This window comes from Chlorocebus sabaeus, chromosome 20, assembly GCF_047675955.1.
Source record: "Chlorocebus sabaeus isolate Y175 chromosome 20, mChlSab1.0.hap1, whole genome shotgun sequence".
Lineage (NCBI taxonomy): Eukaryota > Metazoa > Chordata > Mammalia > Primates > Cercopithecidae > Chlorocebus > Chlorocebus sabaeus.
Genome location: NC_132923.1, coordinates 88,731,658 through 88,756,969, shown reverse-complemented (window position 1 = coordinate 88,756,969; position 25,312 = coordinate 88,731,658). Strand labels below are relative to the sequence as shown.

The following is a 25,312-nucleotide window of genomic DNA, read 5'->3' as shown; positions in this document are numbered from 1 at the left end:
AAACACTTTGCTCCAAATGTAGTGATGCTCTTCTCCACTAAGATGTGAGGTATCAACATCATCCTTGCATACTTTCAGTGATGGGGAGGTCACTAACTCACTCATTAGGCAATTTGACTTATCTGTTCAACAAATGTATGCTGAGCATCTCAGGGATTATGTACTGTTCTAGATATTAACAGTAAAGCAAAAGGAAAAAACAGCTTAAAGTCTTTGTCCTTGTAGAGGTTACTTCTAGTGTGATGTAAGGAAACTCTTCCTTTTAGGACTTTCCTGTTAATAGTTTCTGGTATTTGTGATTTTAAAAACTCACACACACAAAAACACAGAACCAAAACAAAAGAAAAACTCAAACAGAAAGCATCATGTTCTTTTCTGGATCTTCTTCACCCTAAGCCAAGTATTTATAGATGTTGGTTCTTTGCATAATGTGTCTCAGAATTACACAAATCTTGTCATTTTCTTCTAGAAATGTTATAAATAAGCAAAAGAATCTTTTAAAAATCTAGTTGGAGGCTTATGCCTGTAATCCTAGCACTTCTGTAGTCTAAAAGGAGCAGATTGCTTGAGTTCAGGAGCTCGAGACCAACCTGGCCAACATAGTGAAACCCCGTCTCTAATAGAAATACAAAAAGTTATCTGGGTGTGGTGATGCATGCCTGTAGTTCCTAGCTAGTTGGGAGGCTGAGGCACGAGAATCGCTTGAACAGAGGAGGCGGAGGTTGCAGTGAACCAAGTTCGTGCCACTTTACTCCAGCCTGGGTGACAGAGTGAGACTCCGTCTCTAAATAAATAAATAAATATCTAGTTTGATATGGGAAAGCATGGTTTAATAAGGAGAATTGCCCAGACTTGAAATAATCTTTCTCACACCATAGTAAGCTCTCTAGAATATAAGTTTTCAAGCAAAGTTTGAGTGGCTAAATAGCAGGAATGCTATAAAGAAGATCCTTCAGTTATACCTTCAGGGCATTACAACTGTGAAATTATTGGGTTCCAAAACACTTTTGTCCTCTTAGCTAACTCAGAGATTCCCCAAACTACCATTTTGTTTGTCCTACAAACATCAGACTCATATATGTTATAGTGACCAGGTTCCCATTCTCTCTACATCTTATTTTCATGTTGTGATCAACAAACATACTGCACAGAGTGTGGGAAAGTAGGAAAATACTGTTCTCCAGTACCCTCATCTATCCTAAGCCCAAACAAGTCCTCCCCTCATTCCTGATTCCTGGCTCTACCTGATTCACAATCCTGCTTTTCATGCCTGAGCTGTGACTTAGGTTGAATAGACCTAGACAGACATTACATTGAGACCTTAAAATAATTTCCTTAATCTAGCATGTTTGTTGCTGTTCCAATGTATTCCAAAAGAGCTAGCTTCCTAATTCTCCTTCTCCTTGATCCTTTTTCAGTTGCACAGAATATAAGGTGTGTTCACCTTGTGTTTCAGTGTCTACCTTTCCTGATGTATATTGGCATTTTGCCTATCTATTTACAATTCAGGAAAAGAGGTAAGTGGTACTAGAAAAATAGAATTTTTCAGTTCATCTCTTCTTAGCCTGGTACCCTCTTTACTTGGATGTATTTAGATAAAGCTGGGCAACTTTCCTAGCAACAACAGAAGGAGTCAGGATTTGGGGACACCTTAGAAACTTTAGATGTTGTCCTCTGAACTGTGCAAGATGCAGAGTCTTAGGCTTCTCTGATGACTGCCTGTATTTCCAGCATCACTCATGGTCACAATTGCTTGCATACCAGGGGAACAGATATATTCCTTGAGGTCTGGCAACCATTTCATCCAAGATTATGGGGTCCAGATGCTCATTTACAAAATACAATTATTTATGTCACCAAATGTTGGCTCCAAGACAGTGATTAATAACCATTTTTGCATCAGAGATCCCATTTGAAAAATTAATGAGTTCAAAAGGCCAATATTACATGTTTTATTTCCTATTCAGTTTCAAGACTATTGAAAGCCATTATTTGATCATCTTGTGATATGGTTTGGCTCTGTGTCCCAACTCAAATATCACCTTGAATTGTGATAATCTTCACATGTGAAGGTGACACCAGGTAGAGATAATTGAATCATGGGGGAGTTTCCCCCATGCTGTTCTCATGATGGTGAGTGAGTTCTCATGAGATCTGATAGTTTTATAAGGGGCTTCCCCCTTCGCTTGGCATTCATTCTCTTTCCTGATACCTTGGGAAGAGGTGCCTTTCACCATAATTGTAAGTTTCCTGAGGCTTCCTCAGCCTTAATTGGAACTGTGCATCAATTAAACCTCCTTTCTTTATACATTACTCAGTCTCAGGTATTTCTTCATAGTAGTTTGAGAACGAACTAATACATCTTGCCTATATATTTAGATGTTACTAGAAGTGCAACTATATTTATATACTTTGTTATGATAGCATCTGAGAATTTAGCAATACTTTTTATTTGTTTGCCGTTACTGGGAGTTATTTACGTAAAACAATGGCGATCAAAGTAAACACTAAACAAAAGAATCACTTTATTATTTGCAAGAGCTTTGCATTCACTTCTAAGACATAACTGGTCCAGATGCTACATAGATAGTCTTTTCAAACCTTTTATATATTTTGAATTTTCCCCAGCATAACCCATTCCATCTATTTGCACCTCAAAGTATAAACCCAAGCCTCAAATCTTAACAAACAAATGAGCCCAAAGGACAAGCCCACCAGGATCAACAAAAGCTGGCAAGAATGTTTAAGAATGTATAAAATAGAATTCTATTTCAATCAGTATGTAATTTCCTAAACTACTATTTCTGACTACAGTATATATACTGCAATATCTGTCTGTCTGTCTGTCTATATCCACCAAATATTATTTTCAAGTTATTTTTAAGCAATTGAGAAAACTAAGAAAATATTTTGTGTACTGGAAGAAATCAAAAGATGCAATCAAAACCTTATTTTGACATTTTTCTTTCTCCCTCCCTGCCTCCCCCTCCTCTTCCTCTTTCTCCTCCTGTCTTCTTCCTCCTTCTTCCTCCCTCCTCCTCCTCCTCTTCTTCTTCTTTTCTTCCTCTCCTCCTCCTCCTCTTCCTCCTCCTCCTCTTCCTCCTCCTCCTCTTCCTCCTCCTCCTCCTCCTCCTCCTTCTTTTTCTTCTTCTTCTAGAGTTGATGTTTTATCGGGGGTTTCTGCTTTTGCTTCTACTTCATTTTCTCTTGATGCCCCCACGTAAGAAGTGCCTTTCACATTCCGCCATGATTCTGAGGCCTCCCCAGCCATGTGGAACTGTTAGTCCCGTTAAACTTCTTTTTCTTGCCAGCTCAGATATATCTTTATCAGCAGTGTGAAAACAGACTAATACGCTAAGCCTGGACTCAAAGCACCATGAATCCCAGAAGGTGTCATCAATGCAAACAGCAAAAGCTCCAGGAAAAATCTTCTAGTTAAGATTTCAGAAATGAGAAAGGAATCTCTGGTTTGTGGTGGTAGTGGTAGCATGAAACTAGAAGTGTTTGTGACTCCTAGAAATAGACTTTCCACTTTTCTCAGAGAATCTATGGCAAAAAGAGGGTGGAGAAACCCTGACTTTGTCTCTGCATGTCTTAGTGCTGCTCAGTCATGGACACAGGTACAGTCGCAGGAAGTGTACAGCATAGTGGAGGTATATAAAAACCCAAGATTTCTGGCCTGAAATACCAAATAGACAAGCCCTAGGGAACTAGAAATTACCAGACAGAGAGCAGAGAGGAAAGAACCTTGGGAAATTGATTCCATAAAGTTGCTTATGAACTCCAGGGTTCATCCCAGAGCTTTAAATGTATACATCTGATCAAAAAAAATCCCAGCACACAGAAGATATTGAGGACTAAGCTAAGGGAAATATCATTGCCTATAGCACACACACAAGAAAAATATGAAAAATACTTTAAAAAATAATTTAGCAATAATTTTTAATTAATTGCTTTCAAAGAGGAATTGAAAAATATATGAAAGGTCAGTGTTCACAGTACTTATAACCCAAACCCAACTGGGTCAGGTATCCACGAAAACAAAAATATTAACATTCCCCATAAGATTTAACAAGAATCTGAGATTTATAACATCATATTCAAAATATCCAGAAGACAATCCAAAATTACTCAGCATGTGAAGAATCAGGAAAATCTCAGCATGCATGGGTAAGAACAATAGGGAGCAACACTGAGATTACATAGATGTTAAAATTATCAAAGAATTTAAAACTGCTACTATAAAAATATCCAAGAAGTAATGGCAAACACTCTGAAACAAATGGGAAATGAAGCTTCAGCAAAAAAAATAGAAAATATACAGAGGAACCACCTAGAAGTCCTAGAGCTAAAAGCTACAATAGTATTTTTTTTTAAATTATCACAGTATAGGCTCAATAGCAGAATTGAGATGACAGAGAAAATATTCAATGTACTTCAATGTACTATAGATGCATAGAACTTATTCAACGTGAAGACCAATGAGAAAAAAGAATTTAAAAAAAGCAGAGTTTCAGGGACCTGTAGGGCAATAGCAAAAGAGTGAAACTTGTGTCCTGGGAGTTCCAGTACAAAACATAAAGAGTGAAGCACAGCAAAGATATTTGAAGAAATCGAAAACTTCACAAATTTTGCAGAAGACATAACCTACACATTCAAAAAGTACAATGAACCCCCAAATAGAAATCTAGGGAAATCCATGGCCATACCATAACAATCAAATGATTCCAAAGGTAAAGCCATAGAAAAATTATTAAAAACATCCAGAGAAAATGAACACATTACTTATGAGGGAAAACATTAATACAAACAACTGTGGAATTCTAATCCAAATCCATCCATGGTGTCAGAAGGAAGTGACTTTTTTCTACGCTGAAAGTAAAGAACTGCCAAACCATAATTTTATGTCCAGTGAAAATATACTTAAATAATGAAAGTTAGTAAAAACATTGTAAGGAGAAAGCAAATCTTGGATAAATCTTTACCAGCAGAACTGCTTCAAAGCACTGCAGTTCTTCAGAAGGAGATAACAGCAGAAGGAAATGTGGTCATTAGGAGTTAAGGAAGACAAATCGTCTAACTATTGAAGTAAATCTATTATAATATTCCTTTTCTCTTGAGTTCTTTAATATGTTCGATGATGAAAAGCAAAAAAAAATAAATTGAGTGGATTTTTAATTTATGTATATATAGTTGTAATATATAAAACAACTACAACATAAGTAGAAATGATAAAGAGGTCTATTGTAGTGATAAAATGGTGTTTCTCAGTAGATTGTGAAAAGTTAAGCATGTATAATTTAATTCCTAGTGTAATCAAAATGATACAAATTGATAGAGTCAAAATCAAAAAAGATAAATAAATTAAAATGTGATTTTAAAAAAGTTCCTCTAAAATGCAGGAAAGAGTAAACAGGTATGACAAACAGGAAAAATAGAGAAATTAAGTAATAAAATGGTAATAATTACTTAAATATAAATTCTCTAGTTTTGTCAATTATTCCTTTACAGTTTGAAGTCATGATATTAAGTTGATATACCATTGAAGTGGATAAGCTTTACTGGCAAAAGAAAACATTAATTATTACGTGTATCTAGTTATGCTTTCTTGTCTTACCATCTATTTTCCCATTAGTAGTATGGCTACTTTTTGTTTTCTTGCACCTCACTATCAACAGTTTCCTTTATCTTCAAAATATATTCAAATTTTACCAATTTTCACCAAGTTAATGGCTACGATCTTTTGATTTATATTTGTATTGTACATATTTTTCTTTTTATTTAGCTTAAAATATTTTATATTTAAATTTTTCTGCATATTTATGATTTTGTGCATCTCTTGGAAAAGGATATAATTAGATTTTAATTTTTAATCTTTTCTATTTTATGATTATTGCCACTTAAATGGATCATTTATACTTTTAGTTTTTTGATGTTTCAAATTTCTAACATCATTTTGTGCTTATCTGACCTTCCTGTTTTATATACATATTTCTAGTTTTCTTCATTTTCAATGTATTGTGTTTTAAACATTTCATTTTCTGTTTGTAATTTTAATTATTCCATCTGTTTTTACTTATAATGACATATAATTTATACAGTGTCTTTTTTCTCACTATTTAAGTGGCTCATTTAGAAATTTCAACGTGTATACTTACTATCAAGTCTAAATGTAATTAATACCTGAATTAGTCTGTTCTCACACTGCTATAAAGATACTACTAGAGTCTGAGTAATTTATAAGCAAAGGAGGTTCAATCGACTGGTAGTTCTGCATGGCTGGGGAGACCTCAGGAAACTTCCAATCATGGCAGAAGGGGAAGCAGGCATGTCTTAAATGACAGCAGGTGAGAGAGCGCACGTGAGCGAGCAGGAAAAACTACCATTTCTAAAACTCGTGAGAATTCACTCACTATCATGAGAACAGCATGGGGAAAAGCATCCCCATAATCCAATCACTTCCCTCTTTTCTACACATGGGGATTATGATTCAAGATAAGATTTGGGTGAGAACAAAAAGCCTAACCATATCAATATCTTAAACACTCTCAGAAAATAAAAAGATCTTGGAATAGTTGGAATAGTTTAGTAACACGTAGTTCCATCAGGACATATACTATGATCGCTGAAGATTTTAATTCTATGTTATTTAAACCTCATAGAACATTATTTTAATTATTGTTTTATATAGCATTGCTTATTTATACTTATCTATAGTTCACAACTTTTTTGACTTTTATTTTTTCTTGCATGTCAGACTTAACAAATACTATCACACTATCTGATAGTGTTTGTCTCACATTTATTTCAATGGCTACAGAATTTTACTTTGAAGATTTTTTCCAGTGTATTGAACATATTATTTCACTATTGTGACTTCCACTGTTTCTATTCTATTGAGAAGTCTGCTTTTAGTCTAATTGGTGCTTCTGAATGTGAACTTTCTTTTTCTCTGGCTGCTCAAAAGAGTTTTTATTGTGTGTGTGTGTGTGTGTGTGTGTGTGTGCGCGCGCATGCACATGCACATGTACATGCCTTTGTGGAATTCTTTTTATTTTTTAATAATAAGGATTAATTGGGCTCCCTGATTTTCTACATGGTGTTTTTTGTGAGGTCTCAAAAAATCTCAGCCACCAATGTTTTAAATACAGCCATGTGTTGCTTAACAATGGGATACATTCTGAGAAATATTTATGTAGGCAATTGCATCATTATGTGAATACCATGTAGCATGTTTACACAAACCTAAATGGTATTGCATACTACACACCTAAGCTATAAGGTATAGCCTATTATCCTAGGCTAAAAACCAGACCAGCATGCTACTGTACTGAATGCTATAGACAATTGTAACACAATGGTAAGTATTTATGTATCTAAACATATGTAAACATAGAAAAGGGACAGTGAACATATGGTATAAAGGATAAAATATGGTACATTTGTACAGGGCACTTATTATGAATAGAGCTTGCAGGACTGGAAGTTGCTTTGGGTGAGTAACTGAATGAGTAGTGAGTGAATGAGAAGGCTTAGGACATTTCTGTACACTCTTGCAGGCTTTATAAACACTGTACACTTAGCCTACACTAGATTTACTTTATTTGGTAATAAATTAACCTTAGCTTATTGTGACTTATTTACTTGTAAACTTAAAAATTTCTTAACTTTTTGACTGTTTTGTAATAACAGCTTAAAACACAAATATATTGTACAGTTGTACAAAAATGTTTTCTTTCTTTATGTCATTATTCTATAAGTTTTTTCTAATAAAACAATTAAAAACATTTTTTTGTTAAAAACTAAGATACAAATACATACCTTAACCTAGGCCTACACAGGGTCAAGATCATCACTATCACCATTTTCTACTTCCGTATTTTGTCCCCCTGGAAGATCTTCAAGGGCAATAGCACATATGGACCTGTCACCTCCTATGATAAGGATGTTTTCTCTTCTGTGATAACTCCTGAAGGACCTGCTGGAGGCTCTTTTTAAAGGAGGTGTCTCTGCAGAAGCATCCATTGTGGTTTGCTTGATTTTTTCTTTTTTTCATCGTAGATTTGCTTGTAAGCAGATAATGTACCACAGACATTCTTGTTCATTAATGCAATTCTTTCAGTATTGGGGTTTATATTTTCAAATATTTTAAGGAGCTTGTTGATGTCTGCAAAAGCTTCTGCTAAACCATTCACTCTGGATTTCCTGAGAAGTTCTTCTTTTTCTTCTCCTGCAGTTTCCTTGTCTCTTGCCTGTTCCTCAGCTATGCATTCTTGTTACAGTTCCAACAGCTCATTAATTAATTCCTCAGGATGACATCACTAGATGAAAGAAAATTTTCAGCTCCATTATAATCTTATGAGACCACTGTGATATATATGGTTCACTGTTAACCAAAACGTCATTATGTGGCACATAACTGTATTTCCTTTTCTCCTTTATTTAATTTGTCTTCTTTTTAACTTTAGATTCTGTCAATCAGAACTTTCTACTCCATTCTCTATGTCTCTTAACTTCTCTTCTTTATTTTTGACTTTTTCTCTCCATGTTTATGCCTTCCAGTTTATTATCAAGTTTAGTAATCAATTCCTAAATATGAGTGATTTTTGTGGTACCCGCTCTGAATTCTTAAGTTCAGACATTATGTTTCAATATCATCAATTTTATTTACTACTTTTTCAAAGTACCTCTTCTAAAGTTACCTTTAAGAATTTTTGTTCTGCAGATATTTCTTAGCTTGTCTCATCCAATTTTTAAATATAATATGTACAGGTGGTATTTTTTAGACCCTGTTTCGTCTTTGAAATATCTAAAATTGTTTTGTAACTGTTTTCTGATTTCCTCTGGATGTTGTCTTTGTAGCTCTAAATCACTTAACAGATGTTTAATAAGAGATTACTATATACCAAACACATTTCTAAATACTGGGGATTCAACAGTGAACATCACAATGTTCTGCATTAATGAAATCAAAAGTATCATCTGTAACTTTATTATTGGTCCTTCTAGAGTTTGAGCCCTATGACAACCTTTTAAAGATTTGAGTTTAGTAATCATGGCACCTTCTTTATCATCTTTTGTCCATTTGTTACTTAAATTGATTGACTTTGACCTCCTCCAATATTATGATGATCCTGTGTACTTTGTATATTAAAATTTCCTCTTCTGACACTGAGCTGCAATTAAAAATAATTTGTTTTATCCAATTGCTCAGAGTCCTTATGACATTTTCAGATACTTTGCCTCTACATTTCTTCAACAAAAGTGTAAAAATAAATGACAGCGTATTTTCAGTTTCCTGTGTATTAATGAGTAGAGATGACTTCTCACAGATTGTATTCATGGTTCAACCCAAATTGCACACACAGGCTCGACCAACCTACATATTCTATGATATCATAAAACCTCGGATAGGCCCAGAAAAAAAACAAGTAAATGAACCTACTCAACCTCCTCTTTCCTTTATTAAGTGGGCTTCTATATGTCTGGATTCTTAATTTGTGAATATTTTCAAGTCTTTATTTCTTTATAATGAATTGTTTGCATTTTTTCTTTCTCTTTTTTCAGTCTCTGTTTCAGATGACCTGTTCTTATTGTATAGTATTTGGACAGAAGATTTATGCATAATCTTGGGTATTCTAATGTTATTCTTCACCCTACTCATTTTTGTTCTACTTTATACTCTGAAAGGTAAGTGAAGCAGCAAGGGTGAGAGCTCCAAGGAAGTATATCCTGTACTTTTATCTGAATCTCTTGAAGGATTAGCTTTCACTCTGAAATATCTGTTAAAGGCTCAAATAACTCTGAAAAACTGGTGGCTTGGGTTATTCACGTTTTCCTTTATTTCAGCAAACTGACAGGAGAATTTTATGACTTACCTATGCCTTGCTAATTGCTCATTTCACTATACTGCAAATCTCCCTTTACTTATAAAGAACATGTGTGAGAATCGGCTTTCACCAACTACTTTTAAGAATCAGTGGCACCAGATGACATGATTGTGTATTTAGAAAACCCCATCATCTCAGCCCAAAATCTCCTTAAGCTGATAAGAAACTTCAGCAAAGTCTCAGGATACAAAATTAATGTGCGAAAATCACAAGCATTCTTATACACCAGTAACAGACAAACAGAGAGCCAAATCATGAATGAACTTCCATTCACAATTGCTTCAAAGAGAATAAAATACTTAGGAATCCAACTTACAAGGGATGTAAAGGACCTCTTCAAGGAGAACTACAAACCACTGCTCAGTGAAATAAGAGGACACAAATAAATGGAAGAACATATCATGCTCATGGATAGGAAGAATCAATATCATGAAAATGGCCATACTGCCCAAGGTAATTGATAGATTCAACGCCATCCCCATCAAGCTACCAATGAGTTTCTTCACAGAATTGGAAAAAACTGCCTTAAAGTTCATGTGGAACCAAAAAAGAGCTCGCATTGCCAAGACAATCCTAAGCACCAAGAACAAAGCTGGAGGCATCACGCTACCTGACTTCAAACTATACTACAAGGCTACAGTAACCAAAACAGCATGGTACTGGTACCAAAACAGAGATATAGACCAAGAGAACAGAACAGAGCCCTCAGAAATAATACCACACATCTACAGCTATCTGATCTTTGACAAACCTGACAAAAACAAGAAATGGGGAAAAGATTCCCTATTTAATAAATGGTGCTGGGAAAATTGGCTAGCCATAAGTAGAAAGCTGAAACTGGATCCTTTGCTTACTCCTTATACAAAAATAAATTCAAGATGTATTAAAGACTTAAATGTTAGACCTAAAACCATAAAAACCCTAGAAGAAAACCTAGGTAATACCATTCAGGACATTGGCATGGCAAGGACTTCATGTCTAAAACACCAAGAGCAATGGCAACAAAAGCGAAAATTGACAAATGGGATCTAATTAAACTAAACAGCTTCTGCACAGCAAAAGAAACTACCATCAGAGTGAACAGGCAACCTACAGAATGGGTGAAAATTTTTGCAATCTACTCATCTGACAAAGGGCTAATATCCAGAACCTACAAAGAACTCAAACAAATTTATGAGAAAAAAAAAAACCCATCAAAAAGTGGGCAAAAGATATTAACAGACATTTCTCAAAAGAAGACATGCATACAGCCAATAGATACATGAAAAAATGCTCGTCATCACTGGCCATCAGAGAAATGCAAATCAAAACCACAATGAGATACCATCTCACACCAGTTAGAATGGCAATCATTAAAAAGTCAGGAAACAGCAGGTGCTGGAGAGGATGTGGAGAAATAGAAACATTTTTACACGTTGATGGGATGGTAAACTGGTTCAACCATTGTGGAAAAGAGTATGGCGATTCCTCAAGGATCTAGAACTAGAAATACCATATGACCCAGCCATCCCATTACTGGGTATATACCCAAAGGATTATAAATCATGCTGCTATAAAAACACATGCACACGTATGTTTATTGTGGCACTATTCACAATAGCAAAGACTTGGAATCAACCCAAATGTCCATCAGTGACAGACTGGATTAAGAAAATGTGGCACATATACACCGTGGAATACTATGCAGCCATAAAATGGATGAGTTTGTGTCCTTTGTAGGGACATGGATGCAGCTGGAAACCATCATTCTCAGCAAACTGTCACAAGAACAGAAAACCAAACACCGCATGTTCTCACTCATAGGTGGGAATTGAACAATGAGATCACTTGGACTCTGGTAGGGGAACATCACACACCGGGGCCTATTATGGGAAGGGGAGGGGGGAAGGGATGGCATTGGGAGTTATACCTGATGTGAATGACGAGTTGATGGGTGCTGACGAGTTGATGGGTGCAGCACGCCAACATGGCACAAGTATACATATGTAACAAACCTGCATGCTGTGTACATGTACCCTAGAACTTAAAGTATAATAATAATAATAATAAAATCAGTGGCACCAGAAAAAGACCCCAGTTCAGTCACACCTTGCTGTTAATCAATTGATTGTTGAACGTTTACTGTAGATCCACAAAAAAGGTTCTCCTTGACATCTCCACTGAACTCCTCCTTCAACTAAAGCTGTGACATCGTAAAGAAGGTACATGTGCAGGAAGGGGCAGCCCACCATTCAAACTGTGAGCAATTCCCATGTAAGAGCTACATGTCAGCCAACTACAAGAAAAAGTTGAGGGAACAGCAAGTCGGTGCTCACACCGACGCAGGTTTATTTCATACCCTTCTTGTCATGGCTCCAAAACCTGAATTAGTTATGCAGTCATTTTACTTTGTACTTTCTGGGACTAATAAATAAATGTAATCTCTTTAGGGATCCGGGGGCTATACAATGAGAAAAAATGGAGAGCACATCTAAACTTCTTGCTACTTGCATTACAATTAAAGAAATTATTTTCTTAATCCAATTGTGTTCTGTCTGGAAAATGTAGATTTTGATCTTGATTTTTGTTGTGTTGCAGATGCCAGTGAGTATAGTTGTGGCCTCTGTGTGCACTCCTTCTCCATCTTAATTAAATAGATTTAAAATCAATATGCCATCGATAACACTGATTGCTTCCTTAACAGATTTTGTACAACTATGAACATCAGGGTTCTCATCTGAAACAGAGGAGGCTTGAAGACAGTAGAACTAGTGATGTAAAACATTGAAGAAAAAGCATTTGGACCAAAAGTCTGTAGTTTTGAGTGAAGTCAAATAATTACCAATGTATAGGAAGAAAATAGAAATTTAAAGATTCTCAATATATCTTCATTGCAAGTTTACATGAGAATTACCTAATTCAAATGTAATTGCATCAAAATTAGGATCTCAATCTAAAGAAATATCTAATATGTAGAAAAGTAATAGCAAATAAACAAATGTGTCATAAAATCTAAATATTTCCCTGAAATAAAGTAAATATATGAAAATCAGAAATGTAAATGACTAAAACCTCTGGTTTTTAAATTGAGACTAAAATGGGATAAAATAACAAAATAAAAGATGTTTGGTTTTCAGGACATATGCTTAAAACTTAATGAGAGAGCAAGGTGGTTGAATAGAAGCCTTCAGCAATTGTATCCCCTGCAGGAACACCAAATTGAAGAACTATCTACTCAGAAAAGTACTTTCATTAGAACCAAAAATCAAGTGAGTGATCAGAGTAACTGGTTTTAACATCATATTCAGGAAAGAGGCACTGAAGAGTGTAGAAAAGACAGTCTTGAACTGCCTACACATCCTTCCCCCATTGCCTAGCAATGGTCATGTGGCATTGAGAGAGAATCTGTGTGCTTAAAGGAGGGAGAGCACAGTGACTGTGCTATTTTGTATTGGAACTCAGTGCTTTCCTGACAGAGTGGAAAGCAACACAGGGCAGAATTCAGCTGGTGCCCAGAACCAATGGAGGGAACATTTAGACCAGTCCCAGCCAGAGGCAAATTATCCATCTCAGTAGCTGGAACCTGAGTTCTGGCAAGTCCTAATACCATGGGCTTAAGAGCCCTTGAAAGGCTATCTCAGTTACAAGGGCTGCAGTTCCTGGAAAAGTCCTCGTGCTGTGCAGGGCTTGGAGCCAGTGGACTTGGGGTATAAGTGACTTAGTGAGACACCAGCCAGATGGCCAAGGGAGTGCATGAGTGCATGTGTGACCTCTCCAAAGACAAGCAGTGAAGCTCATAATTCCAGGAGACACTCTTTCCTTCTACTTAAGGAGAGGAGGTGGGGGAGTAAAGAGAACTTTGTGTTACAACTTAGATATCAGCTTAGTCACAGTAGAACAGGGCATCGGGCAGGGTTCTGAGGTCCCCCTTTCATCCTGTATCCCTTGAATGACCTTTATAAACACGCTGGGCTGGAAGGGCACTTCCTGCCTTAAAGGGAAGAACCCCATCCTAGCAGATTCACCACCTGCTAACTAAAGAGCTTTTGGTCCCTGAGTAATTTGTAGTGGCAGCCAGATAGTACTTGTCACAGGCCTTGGTAAAGACTTAGAGCCATACTGGCTTCAGGTGTGACCCAGAACATTCCCAACTGTGGTGGCTACAGGGAGAGACCCCTTCTGTTTGAGAAAAGGAAAGAGTTGAGGGGACTTTGTCTTGCAGCTTGGGTACTAGCTGGGCTTTGGGGGTCTCCAATTCCAGGACTTGGCTTTTGGATGGCATTTCTGCACCTGCCCTGGGCCAAAGGGGAGCCCACTCCCCTTAAGGGAGACACTCAAGACTTGTAGCAATCGACACAAGCTGACTGAAAAGCCCTTGGGTCTTGAGTGAGCACTGACAGTAGCCAGACAGTACTTGCCACAGACCTGGGGTGGTGGTCGCCATGGGGAGAGACTCCTCTGCTTGAGAAAATGTGAGGGAAAAGTGGGAAGGATTTTGTCTTGTGGCATAAGTGCCAGCTCAGCTGCAACAGCATAGAGCATCAGGTCGATTCCTAAGGTTTCTGACTCCAGGCCCCGGCTCCCAGATAGCATCTCTGGACCCACGTGGGACTAAGGGAAATTTGCTGCCCCGAAGGGAAGAATGCAAGCATGGATGAATTTGCCAATTGCTGATTATAGAGTCCTTGGACCTTTGGTGAACATAGCCAGTAGTCAGCCAGTGGTCACTGCAGGGTGACACTTGGGTGACAGCCAGTACTGTGCTGGCTTCAGGCCTGATGCAGCATAGCCCCAGTAGTGGTAGCCACAGCGGTGCTTGTGTCACTCCTCCCTCAGCAACAGGCAGCTCAACAAGGAGATAGACTGTTTGGGGGAAAGTAAGGGGAGAGAACAAGAATCTTTGCTTGGTAATTCAGGAAATTCTCCCAGATCTTACCGAAGACCACCAAGGTGGCACATCTATGAGTTTGCAAGAGCCACAGCATTAATGGGCTTGGGGTACACCTTAAAATAGATACGCTACAGTGAACAAAGACTTAGATAACATTATCCGAATTCCTCTGAATGCATGGAAAGCTTTCCCAAGAAGAGCCGGTACACACAAGCCCAGACTGTGAAGATTACAGAAGATACCTACCTTTCCAATGCCCAGACACTGACAAACATCTACAAGCATCAAGACAATCCAGAAAGTATTAGTTTTTCTCATACTGTTAATAAAGACATACCCAAGACTGGGTAATTTATAAAGGAAAGAGGTTTAATTGACTCAGTTTCACATGGCTGGGGAGGCCTCACAATCATGGTGGAAGGCAAAGGGGAAGCAAGACACATCTTGATGGCAGACAAGAGAGCTTGTGTAGGGAAATTCCTCTTTATAAAACAATCAGATCTTGTGAGATTTACTATTATGAGAACAGCACAGGAAAAACCCGCCCCTAGGATTCAATTATATCCCACTGGGTTCCTCTCATGACATGTGAGGATTGTTAAAATTCAAGGTGATATTTGGGTGGGGAAAACAGAGCTAAACCATATCACAGAAGAACATGACTTTTCCTTCATGGAGAAACGGAGATATGTGACTTTTCAGACAGAGAACTCAAAATAGCTGTTTTGAAGAAACTCAAAGAAATTTAACATAACACAGAAAAAAAATTCAGAATTCTATCAGATAAATGTAACAAGGATATTAAAATAACTTTAGAAAATGGAGCAGAAATTCTGAAGCTGAAAAATGCAGTTGTCATACTAAAGAATCAATCAGAGTCTATTAATAGCAGAATTGATCAAGCAGAAGAAAAAATTAGTTAACTTGAAGACTGCTGAATTCTACCAAACATTTAAAGAACTAATACTAATGATACTCAAAGTATTCCGAAAAACTTCTAAACTCAAGACCAGTATTATGCTGATACCAAAACCAGACAATGACAAATAAAAAAGAATTATAGGTCAATGTCTCTGATGAATATTGATGAAAAAAATACTTAACAAAATATTAGCAAATCAAATTCAACAACACATTAAAACGGTTATTCATCATGACCAACTGGGATATATTCAGGGATGAAAGAATCATTTAACGTACATAATCAATGTAATACTTCACATCAATAGAATAAAGGGCAAAAACATATGATTATTTCAATTGATCCTGAAAAAGCATTTGATAAAATGCAACATCCTTTCATGATAAAAACACTCAGAAAACTAAATATAGAAAGAACATACATCAACGTAATAAAAGCCATATACAACAGACCCATAGCTAGTATCATACCGAATGGGGAATAACTGAAAGCCTTTTCTCTAAGATCTGGAACACAACCAGGATGCTCATTGTCACCACTGTTATTTAAGATAGTACTGGAAATTCTATCTAGAACAATCAAACACAGGAAGAAAACAAAGGGCATCCAAATAGGAAAGGACGAAGCCAAATTATCCTAGTTTGCAGATGATACAATCTAATTTTTGGAAAAACCTAAAGACTCTACCACAAACCTATTAGAACCGATAAATTCAGTAAAGTTGCAGGATACAAAATCAATATATAAAAATCTGTAGCATTGCTATATGCCAAACAGTGAACAATCTGAAAACAAAATCAAGAAAGTAATCCCATTACAATAGCTACACATAAAATAAAATAGCTAGAAATAAATTAACTTAACCAAAGAAGTGAAAGATCTCTCTGATGAAAAGCATAAATTGTTGATTCAAGTAATTGGAAAGGACACTGTTAAAAAATAAAAAGGAAAGGTATTTCATGTTCGTGGTTTGGAATAATGAATATTGTTAAAGTGTTTATGCTACCCAAAGCAATCTACATATTTAATGCAATTATTATTAAAACACCAATAACAAAGGCCAGATGTGGTGGCTCATGCCTGTACTCCCAGCACTTTGGGAGGCCAAGGTGGGTGGATCACTTGCAGTTAGGAGTTTGAGACCAGCTTGGCCAACACAGTGAAACCCTGTCTCTACTAAAAATACAAAAATCAGCTGGGCATGGTGGCAGGTATCTGTAATCTCAGCTATTCAGGAGGCTGAGGCAGGAGAATCACTTGAACCCAGGGGACAAATGTAAAAACCAATGACATTCTTCACAGAAATAGTAAAAACAATGCTAATATTTATACGGAACCACAAAGACCCAGAATAGCCAAAGCTATCCTAAGCAAAAAGAGCAAAACTGGAGGAGTCACAGTACCTTCTTTCAAATTGTGCTACAGAGCTATAGTAACCAAAATGACATGGTACTAGCATAAACACAGGTCCATAAACTAATGGAACAGAATAGAGAACCCAGTTAAATAACCAGGCATCTACAGTGAGCTCATTTTTGACACAGGAGTCCAGAACACACACTGGAGAAAAGACAAGCCTGTTCAATAAATGGTGCCAAGAATCCTGGATATACATATGCAGAAGAATGAAACTAGATCCCTATTTCTCTCAATATAAAAAAAATCCAATTAAAATGGATTAAAGACTTACATCTAAGACCTCAACCTATAAAACTACTAAATTAAAACATTAAGGAATCTCTCCATTACATTGGAGTGAGCAAAAACTTCTTGAGTAATACCCCACAGGTATAAGCAACCAAAGCAAAAGTGAACAAATGGGACTACATCAAGTTAAAAAGCTTCTGCACAGCAAGGGAAACAATCAAAATAGTGAAGACACAACCCCCAGAATGGGAGAAAATATCTGCAAACTATTCATTTGACAAAGGATTAATAAACAGAATATATATATTAAAAAACAACTCTATAAAAAGAATTTTAATAATCTGATTTTAAAAAAAACTGGAAAAAGACCTCAATAGACATTTCCAAAAGAAGACATAAGAATGGGAAATAGGTGTGTGAAAAGGTGCTCAACGTAATTGACCATCAGAGAAATGCAAATCAGAATTACAATGAAATATCATGTCACTCCAGTTAAAATGGCTTTTATGCAAAAGACAGGTAATAACAAATGCTGGAGAGGATGTGGAAAATTGGAAAACCTCATACACTGTTGGTGGGAATGTAAATTAGTACAACCACCATGGAGAACAATTTGAAGGTTCTTCAAAATGTTAAAAGTAGGAAGTCAAATTGTCTCTGTTTGCAGATCACATGATTGTATATTTGGAAAACCCCATCATCTCAGCCTAAAATCTCCTAAACTGATAAGCAACTTCAGCAAAGTCTCAGGATACAAAATCAATCTGCAAAAATCATAAGCATTCCTATACACCAATAATAGATAAATAGCCAAATCATGAGTGAACTCCTATTCACAATTGCTACAGAAAGAATAAAATACCTAGAAATCCAACTTACAAGGGATGTGAAGGACATGTTCAAGGAGAATTACAAACCACTGCTCAATGAAATAAGAGAGGACACAAACAAATGGAAAAACATTCCATGCTCACGGATAGGAAGAGCCAATATTGTGAAAATGGCCATACTGCCCAAAGTAATTTATAGATTCGAGGCTATCCCCATCAAACTACCACGGACTTTCTTCATAGAATTGGAAAAAACTACTTTAAAGTTCATATGGAACCGAAAAAGAGCCCTCATTGCCAAGACAATCCTAAGCAAAAAGAACAAAGCTGGAGGCACCACATTACCTGACTTCAAACTATACTACAAGGCCACAGTAACCAAAACAGCATGGTGCTGGTACCAAAACAGATATATAGACCAATGCAACAGAATGGAGGCCTCAGAATTAACATCACACATCTAAGACCATCTGATCTTTGACAACCTGACAAAAACAAGAAATGGGGAAATGATTCCCTATTTAATAAATGGTGTTGGGAAAACAGACTAGCCATATGCAGAAAACTGAAACTGGACACCTTACTTACACCTTATGCAAAAACTAACTCAAGATGGATTACAGACTTAACCTAAGACCTAAAACCACAACAACCCTAGAAGAAAACCCAGGCAATACCATTCAGGACATAGGCATGTGCAAAGACTTCGTGTCTAAAACACCAACAGCAATGGCAACAAAAGCCAAAATTGACAAATGGGATCTAATTAAACTAAAGAGCTTCTGTACAGCAAAAGAAAGTATCATCAGAGTGAACAGGCAACCTACAGAATGGGAGAAAATTTTTGCAATCTATCCATCTGACAAAGGGCTAATATCCAGAATTTACAAGGAACTTAAACAAATTTACAAGAAAACAAACAACCCCCTCAAAAAGTTGGCAAAGGATATGAACAGACACTTCTCAAAAGAAGACACTTATACAGCCAACAAACATATGAAAAATAGCTCATCATCACTGGTCATCAGAGTAATGCAAATTAAAACCACAATGAGATACCATCTCACACCAGTTGAAATGATGATCATTAAAAAGTCAGGAAACAACAGATGCTGGAGAGGATGTGGAGAAATAGGAACGCTTTTACACTGTTGGTGGGAGTGTAAATTAGTCCAACCATTGTAGAAGACAGTGTGGCGATTCCTCAAGGATCTAGAACTAGAAATACAATTTGACCCAGCCTTCTCATTACTGGGTATATGCCCAAAGGATTATAAATCATTCTACTGTAAAGACACATGCATGTGTATTTTTACTGCGGCACTATTCACAATAGCAAAAACTTGGAACTAACCCAAATGTCCATCAGAGATAGACTGGATAAAGAGAATGTGGCACATATACACCAAGGAATACTAGGCAGCATTAACAAGGATGCATTTGTGTCCTTTGCAGGGACATGGATGAAGCTGGAAAACATCATTCTCAGCAAACTAACACAGGAACAGAAAACCAAACACTGCATGTTCTCACTCATAAGTGGGAATTGAACAATGAGAACACATGGACACAGGGAGGGAAACATCACACACTGGGGCCTGTTGGGAGGTGGGGGGTTAGGGGAGTGATAGCATTAGGAGAAATACCTAATGTAGGTGATGGGTTGATGGGTGCAGCAAGTCACCATGGCATGTGTATACCTATGTAACAAAGCTGCAAGTTCTGCACATGTACCCCAGAACTTAAAGTATGTATATAAAAAATAGAGCTACCATAGGATCCAGCAATTCTCCTGCTAGGTATATACCGAAAAGAAAGGAAATCAGTATATTGAAGAAATATGCACTGCCAGGTTTATTTCAGCACTGTTCACAATAGCTAAGATTTGGAAGCAACCTACATGGCCATCAACAGACAAATGGATAATGAAAATGTGACACATACACAAAAAAGAATACTATTTAGCTATAAAAAGAAAGAGACTCTGTCATTTGCAACAACATAGATGGTATTGGAGGTTATTATGCTAAGTGAAATAAACCAGGTGCAGAAAGACAACTTCACATTTAATGGCCTCGTTGCCTGGGGTGGCATCCAAAGTTTTTGGTCTCCTGACTGAGTAAATCAAGGATGTGGACACATGAAAGGTGAGGTTAGAGCAGAAATTTAATAGGTGATAGAAAGATAACAGCCTCTTGCTGCAGAGAGGGGTCCCTAAAAGGGTTGCCATTCCACAGTGAAATGCAAGGGTTTTTATAAGTGAGCTAGTGGGAGGGGGTATCTTACCTATATAGGACAAGAAAAACCATTTAGGATTAGGTGTGCCATCTGCATAGAGTGTGAATATCTGGCAGCCCCTGTCCCGACCTTTTATTACCCCGGCAGGTCCTTGGCCTGAGCTACTTCATGTAGCTTATCTCTTTCCTACTGTGCATGTGCTAGAAAAGGGGAGGTGGTGCCCTCGTGTTTCACATGCTTGGCCCCAGGTAATCCTTTCTACTGGTGCAACTACAGACATTCCCCTGAGCAAGATTCCAGCTTCCTTATCTATGTTTGCAGCCTGATCTTCCAGACTGCTCTTTTTCAGAAGAGAAGTTCTGCCAAGGACTCTTTGCCTTGTCTGCCTAGCTAGTTTCTTTCTACCTCCTCTCTCAACATGTTCTCACGTATCTGTGGGAGCTAAAAATATTTAAAAAATTGAAATCAGTGAGATAGAAAGTAGAAAGATGGTTACCAAAGGCTGGAAATAGTAGTTGCAGGTGGAGTGGAGAAGGAGGGATGGTTAATGAGTGCAAAGTAATAGTTAGAAAGAATAAATAAGTCCTGGTATTTACTAGCATATCTGGATAACCTTAGTAAAAACAAATTTAAAAACCCACAAAACTTAATTGTATATTTAAAAATAACTAACATAGCATAATTGGTTTGTTTAAAACATAAAGAATAAATGCTTAAAGTAATGGATATACTATATACCCTGACATGAATATTACACATTTTATGCCTGTATCAATATGTCTTATGTAATTCATAACTGTATGTACCTACTATGTACCCACAATATTTAAAATTTAAAAACTAAAAAGAAGCCTTAGCCATAAAAGTGAAAGATCTCTACAATAAACACTATAAAACACTGATGCAAGAAATAGAAGAGGACACCAAAAAATGAAAAGATATTTCATGTTTATGGTTTGGAAGAGTGAATATTGTTATAATGTCCATACTACCCAATGCAATCTGCAGATTGAATGTAATTTCTATCAAAATACCAATGACATTTTTTTTCACAGAAGTAGAAAGAGCAATCCTAAAATTTATATGAAACTACAAAACACCCAGAATAACCAAAGCCATCCTGAGCAAAGAGGTAAAAAACTGGAGGCATCACATTACCTGACTTCAAATTATATTACAAAGCTATAGTAACCAAAACAGCATGATACTGGCATAGAGACAGACACATAGACAGAGAAAACAGAATAGAGAACCCAGAAACAAATCCATACATCTACAGCAAACTCATTTTTGTTGAAGTTGCCAAGATGATACATTGGGGAAAGGACAGTATCCTTAATAAATGGTGCTGAGAAAACTGGATATCCATATGGAGAAGAATGAAATGAGACTCCTATCTCTCAAAATATACAAAAATAAAATAAAATGGACTGAAGACTTACTTCAAACTATGAAATTACTACAAGAAACATTGGGGAATCTCTCCAAAATTCTAACAACTCAATAAGAAAAAATCTAATAATCTGATTAAAAAATGAAAAAAATCTAAATAGCCATTTCTCAAAAGAAGACATCCAAATGGCAAAAAGGTATATAAAAAGATGCTCAGCATCAGCTCATCAAAGAAATGCAAATGAAAACTACAATGAGATGTAATCTCACTCCAGTTAAAATGGCCTTTATCCAAAAGACCATTGGCAAGGATGTGGAGAAAAAGAAATTCTCATACACTGTTGGTAGAAATGTAAATGAGTACAATCACTGTGGAGAACAGTGTGGAGGTTCCTCAATTAAGTGAAAATAGAATTACTACTATATGATCCAGGAATTCCACTGCTAGGTATATACCTCAAAGAAAAGATATCATTATATCGAAAAGATATCTGGACTCTCATTTCTATTGCAGTACTGTTCACAATAGTAGATAAATTTGGAAGCAACCTAAGTGACCATCAACAGAGAAATGGATAATGAAAATGTGGCACATACACACAAGGGAGCACTATTCAGCCATAAAAACAAAGAGATTCTGTTATTTGAAACAACGTTGGTAGAATTGGAGGTCATTATGTTAAGTAAAATGAGCCAGGCACAGAAAGACAAATTTCCAATGTTCTCACTTATCTGTAGGAGCTAAAAATAGCAAAACAATTGAACTCGTGGCAATAGAAAGTAGAATGATGATTACCGGAGTCTAGGGAGATTAGCCAGGAAGGAGAGATAACATGAGGATGGCTAATTGCTATGAAAATATAGTCAGAATGAATAAGATCTAGTATTTGATAGCACAGCTGGGTAGCTGGTCAACAATAATTTATTGCACATTTAAAAGTAATCAAAGGAGTATAATTAGGTATAATTTTATTGTAACACAAAGAAATTATAAATATTTGAGGCAATGGATACCTCATTTACCCAAATGTGATTATTATTCATAGTATGCCTGTATAAAAGTATTTCATGTAACCCATAATATATACATCTACTATGTACCCACAAAACTTAAGAATATATAAAAAAACATAATGATTAAAAGCAGTTTTTGTTTAAAAGAGTGGAAAAATGAACACCTGGAAAATAGCAGCTGTATATTTTGTTAATATTTATAATTATATAGAAATCATAATTACCATTGATATAAAAAAGATTATTATATTATTGTAATGGAAGTCAATGTTTCCAATTTAACCATTCTGGTAATTATGTAGTGCTGTCTTAATACTTGTGTCTTAATTTGTAATTTTGTGATCACTGTATATATAGTCTAGTATAAAACATAGAGAAAAGCAACATATTTAGGCATAATGTACTTTTCTAACTCAGTGCAAAGTTAATCCAAGGCAATGTATAAATGTCTACATGAGACTTTAATATAATAAGATATTAGAATTTAATCAAAACTTCAGGGAAGAGTAAGTTTGGTGTGAAACTAACACCTTGGGGAAAGATTTCCAGAGAAGGTTAGATTTGAATTGGAATTTTGAGAGTTAATCCTTTGGGTTTAAAATATAAGAGAGAATAAACTAGGAGGGACATATGGTGATTCTAAGGAATAGAATTATTGCAAATATGGCTTGTTTTTAAGCAATCTTGCTTCTCTTTTAACTTCTTGGTAATTTGAAAAGTTCCTATGTGACATCTGCATGATTGAATCAGAACTAAGAACACACTAATGAAATTCTGTGAATGACAGAGTTAAATAAATTGTGGAGACTAAAGTGCTGAGTTCAGCAGATTTCCATGGTTTTTGGAAGTCACAGAAATGTTCACTTATTGGTGTATTATCTCTGGAAATGCTTGGCTTTCATATAAGACTAATTTTATTATAAGAATGTTTCATTAAGTTAAAAAGAGTAATTGAAAAGGATTTTTATACGATTATAAAGGTACACAAATTATCCATTTAGTTTATAAGCTTGAAACAATTATAGTCCATAAACTAATTCACATATTGATTTTATGTATATAACATATATTATAAGGCTGATATAATATCAGCTGTTATACATATATTTCTAGAATAATAAATAATGTATTAAGGTAAGAAAAATATTCAAAAGCACTTAAGCAATATGTTTTACAAATATTTAATCCCATTTTACAAGTTGATTGATTGTTATTTTATTGATTGTTTCTTTTGCTGTGCAGATTTTTACTTTGATGTAGACCTACTTGTTTGTTATTGTTACCTGTACTTTTGGTGCCAAATCCGAAAAAAAAAAAAATCATTGTTAAGACCACTGTCAAGAAACCTTTTCCTTATGTTTTCTTTTAGGAATGCCACAGTTTCAGATCTTACCTTTAAGTGTTTAATCCACTTTGAATTGACTTTTGTGGATGATATAAGAAGAGAAGTGTCCAACTTCATTCTTCATATATGGATATTCAGTTTTCCCAGGACCATTTATTGAAGAGTCTATCTTTCCTCTATTGTGTGTTCTTGATGTCTGTATCAAAAATTATTTCACAATATATGTATGGATTTATTTTGGGACTTTGTATTTTGTTCTATTGGTCTGCACGTCTGCTTTTATGACAGCATGATGCTGTTTTGATTACTATAGCTTTGTAACATAGTTTGAAATCAGAAAGTTTAATGATGCCAGCTTTGTACTTCTTGCTCAAACTTGCTTTAGCTGTTCAGTATCTTTTGTGGTTCCATACAAATTTTAAGTCTTTTTTATTTTTGTAAAAAACACCATTGGAATTTTGATAAGGATTTCACTAAATCTGTAAATCACTTTGGGTAGTATGGATATTTTCACAACATTAAATCTTCCAATTCATGAACATGTGATAGCCTTCCATTTATTTGTGTCTTCTATAACTTGTTTCATCAATGTGTTATAGTTTTCAGTGTACAGATTTTACATCTCCTTACATAATTTTATTCGTATGTATGTGTTTTATCAACTTTTATTTTACATTCAGGGGTACATGTGCAGGTTTGCTACATAGGCAAACTCGTGTCATGGGGGTTTGTTGGACAGATTATTTCATCACCCAGGTACTAAGCCTAGTACCCAAGATTTATTTTTCTGTTCCTCTCCCTCCTTCCACCCTCCATCCTTAAGTAAGCCCCAGTATGTGTTTCATGAGTTCTCATAATTTAGCTCCTGCATTTGTTTGCTAAAGATAATAGACTTCAGCTCCATCAATGTACCTACAAAAGACATGATTTTTTAATGACTGCATAGTATTCCATGGTGTATGCATACCACATTTTTATTATCCCATCTGTCATTGATGAGCATTTAGGTTGATTACATCTCTTTGCTATTGTGAATGGTGCTGCAGTGAACATTTGCATACATGTGTCTTCATGGTAGAATAATTTGTATTCCTCTGGGTTTGCTGGATCAAACGGTAGTTCTTATTTTAGCTCTTTGAGAAATTACTACACTGCTTTCCACAA

The 25,312-nt window shown here is 36.0% G+C and overlaps 1 protein-coding gene across 6 annotated transcripts in view; it reads left to right on the top strand.

Moving 5' to 3' along the window:
- The window catches only part of LOC103224857 (selection and upkeep of intraepithelial T-cells protein 1-like), a 218,709-nt gene extending 194,022 nt beyond the window's left edge, over positions 1–24,687 (top strand). For all 6 annotated transcript variants that reach the window (XM_037999602.2, XM_037999588.2, XM_037999665.2 and 3 more), the window contains 3 exons: positions 1,419–1,517; positions 9,568–9,690; positions 24,173–24,687. In XM_037999602.2, the coding sequence (XP_037855530.2) occupies positions 1,419–1,517; positions 9,568–9,690; positions 24,173–24,210 (260 nt within the window). In that variant the 3' untranslated portion in view covers positions 24,211–24,687. The remainder of the gene's footprint in view (positions 1–1,418; positions 1,518–9,567; positions 9,691–24,172) is intronic.
- Positions 24,688–25,312: the final 625 nt, after the last annotated feature.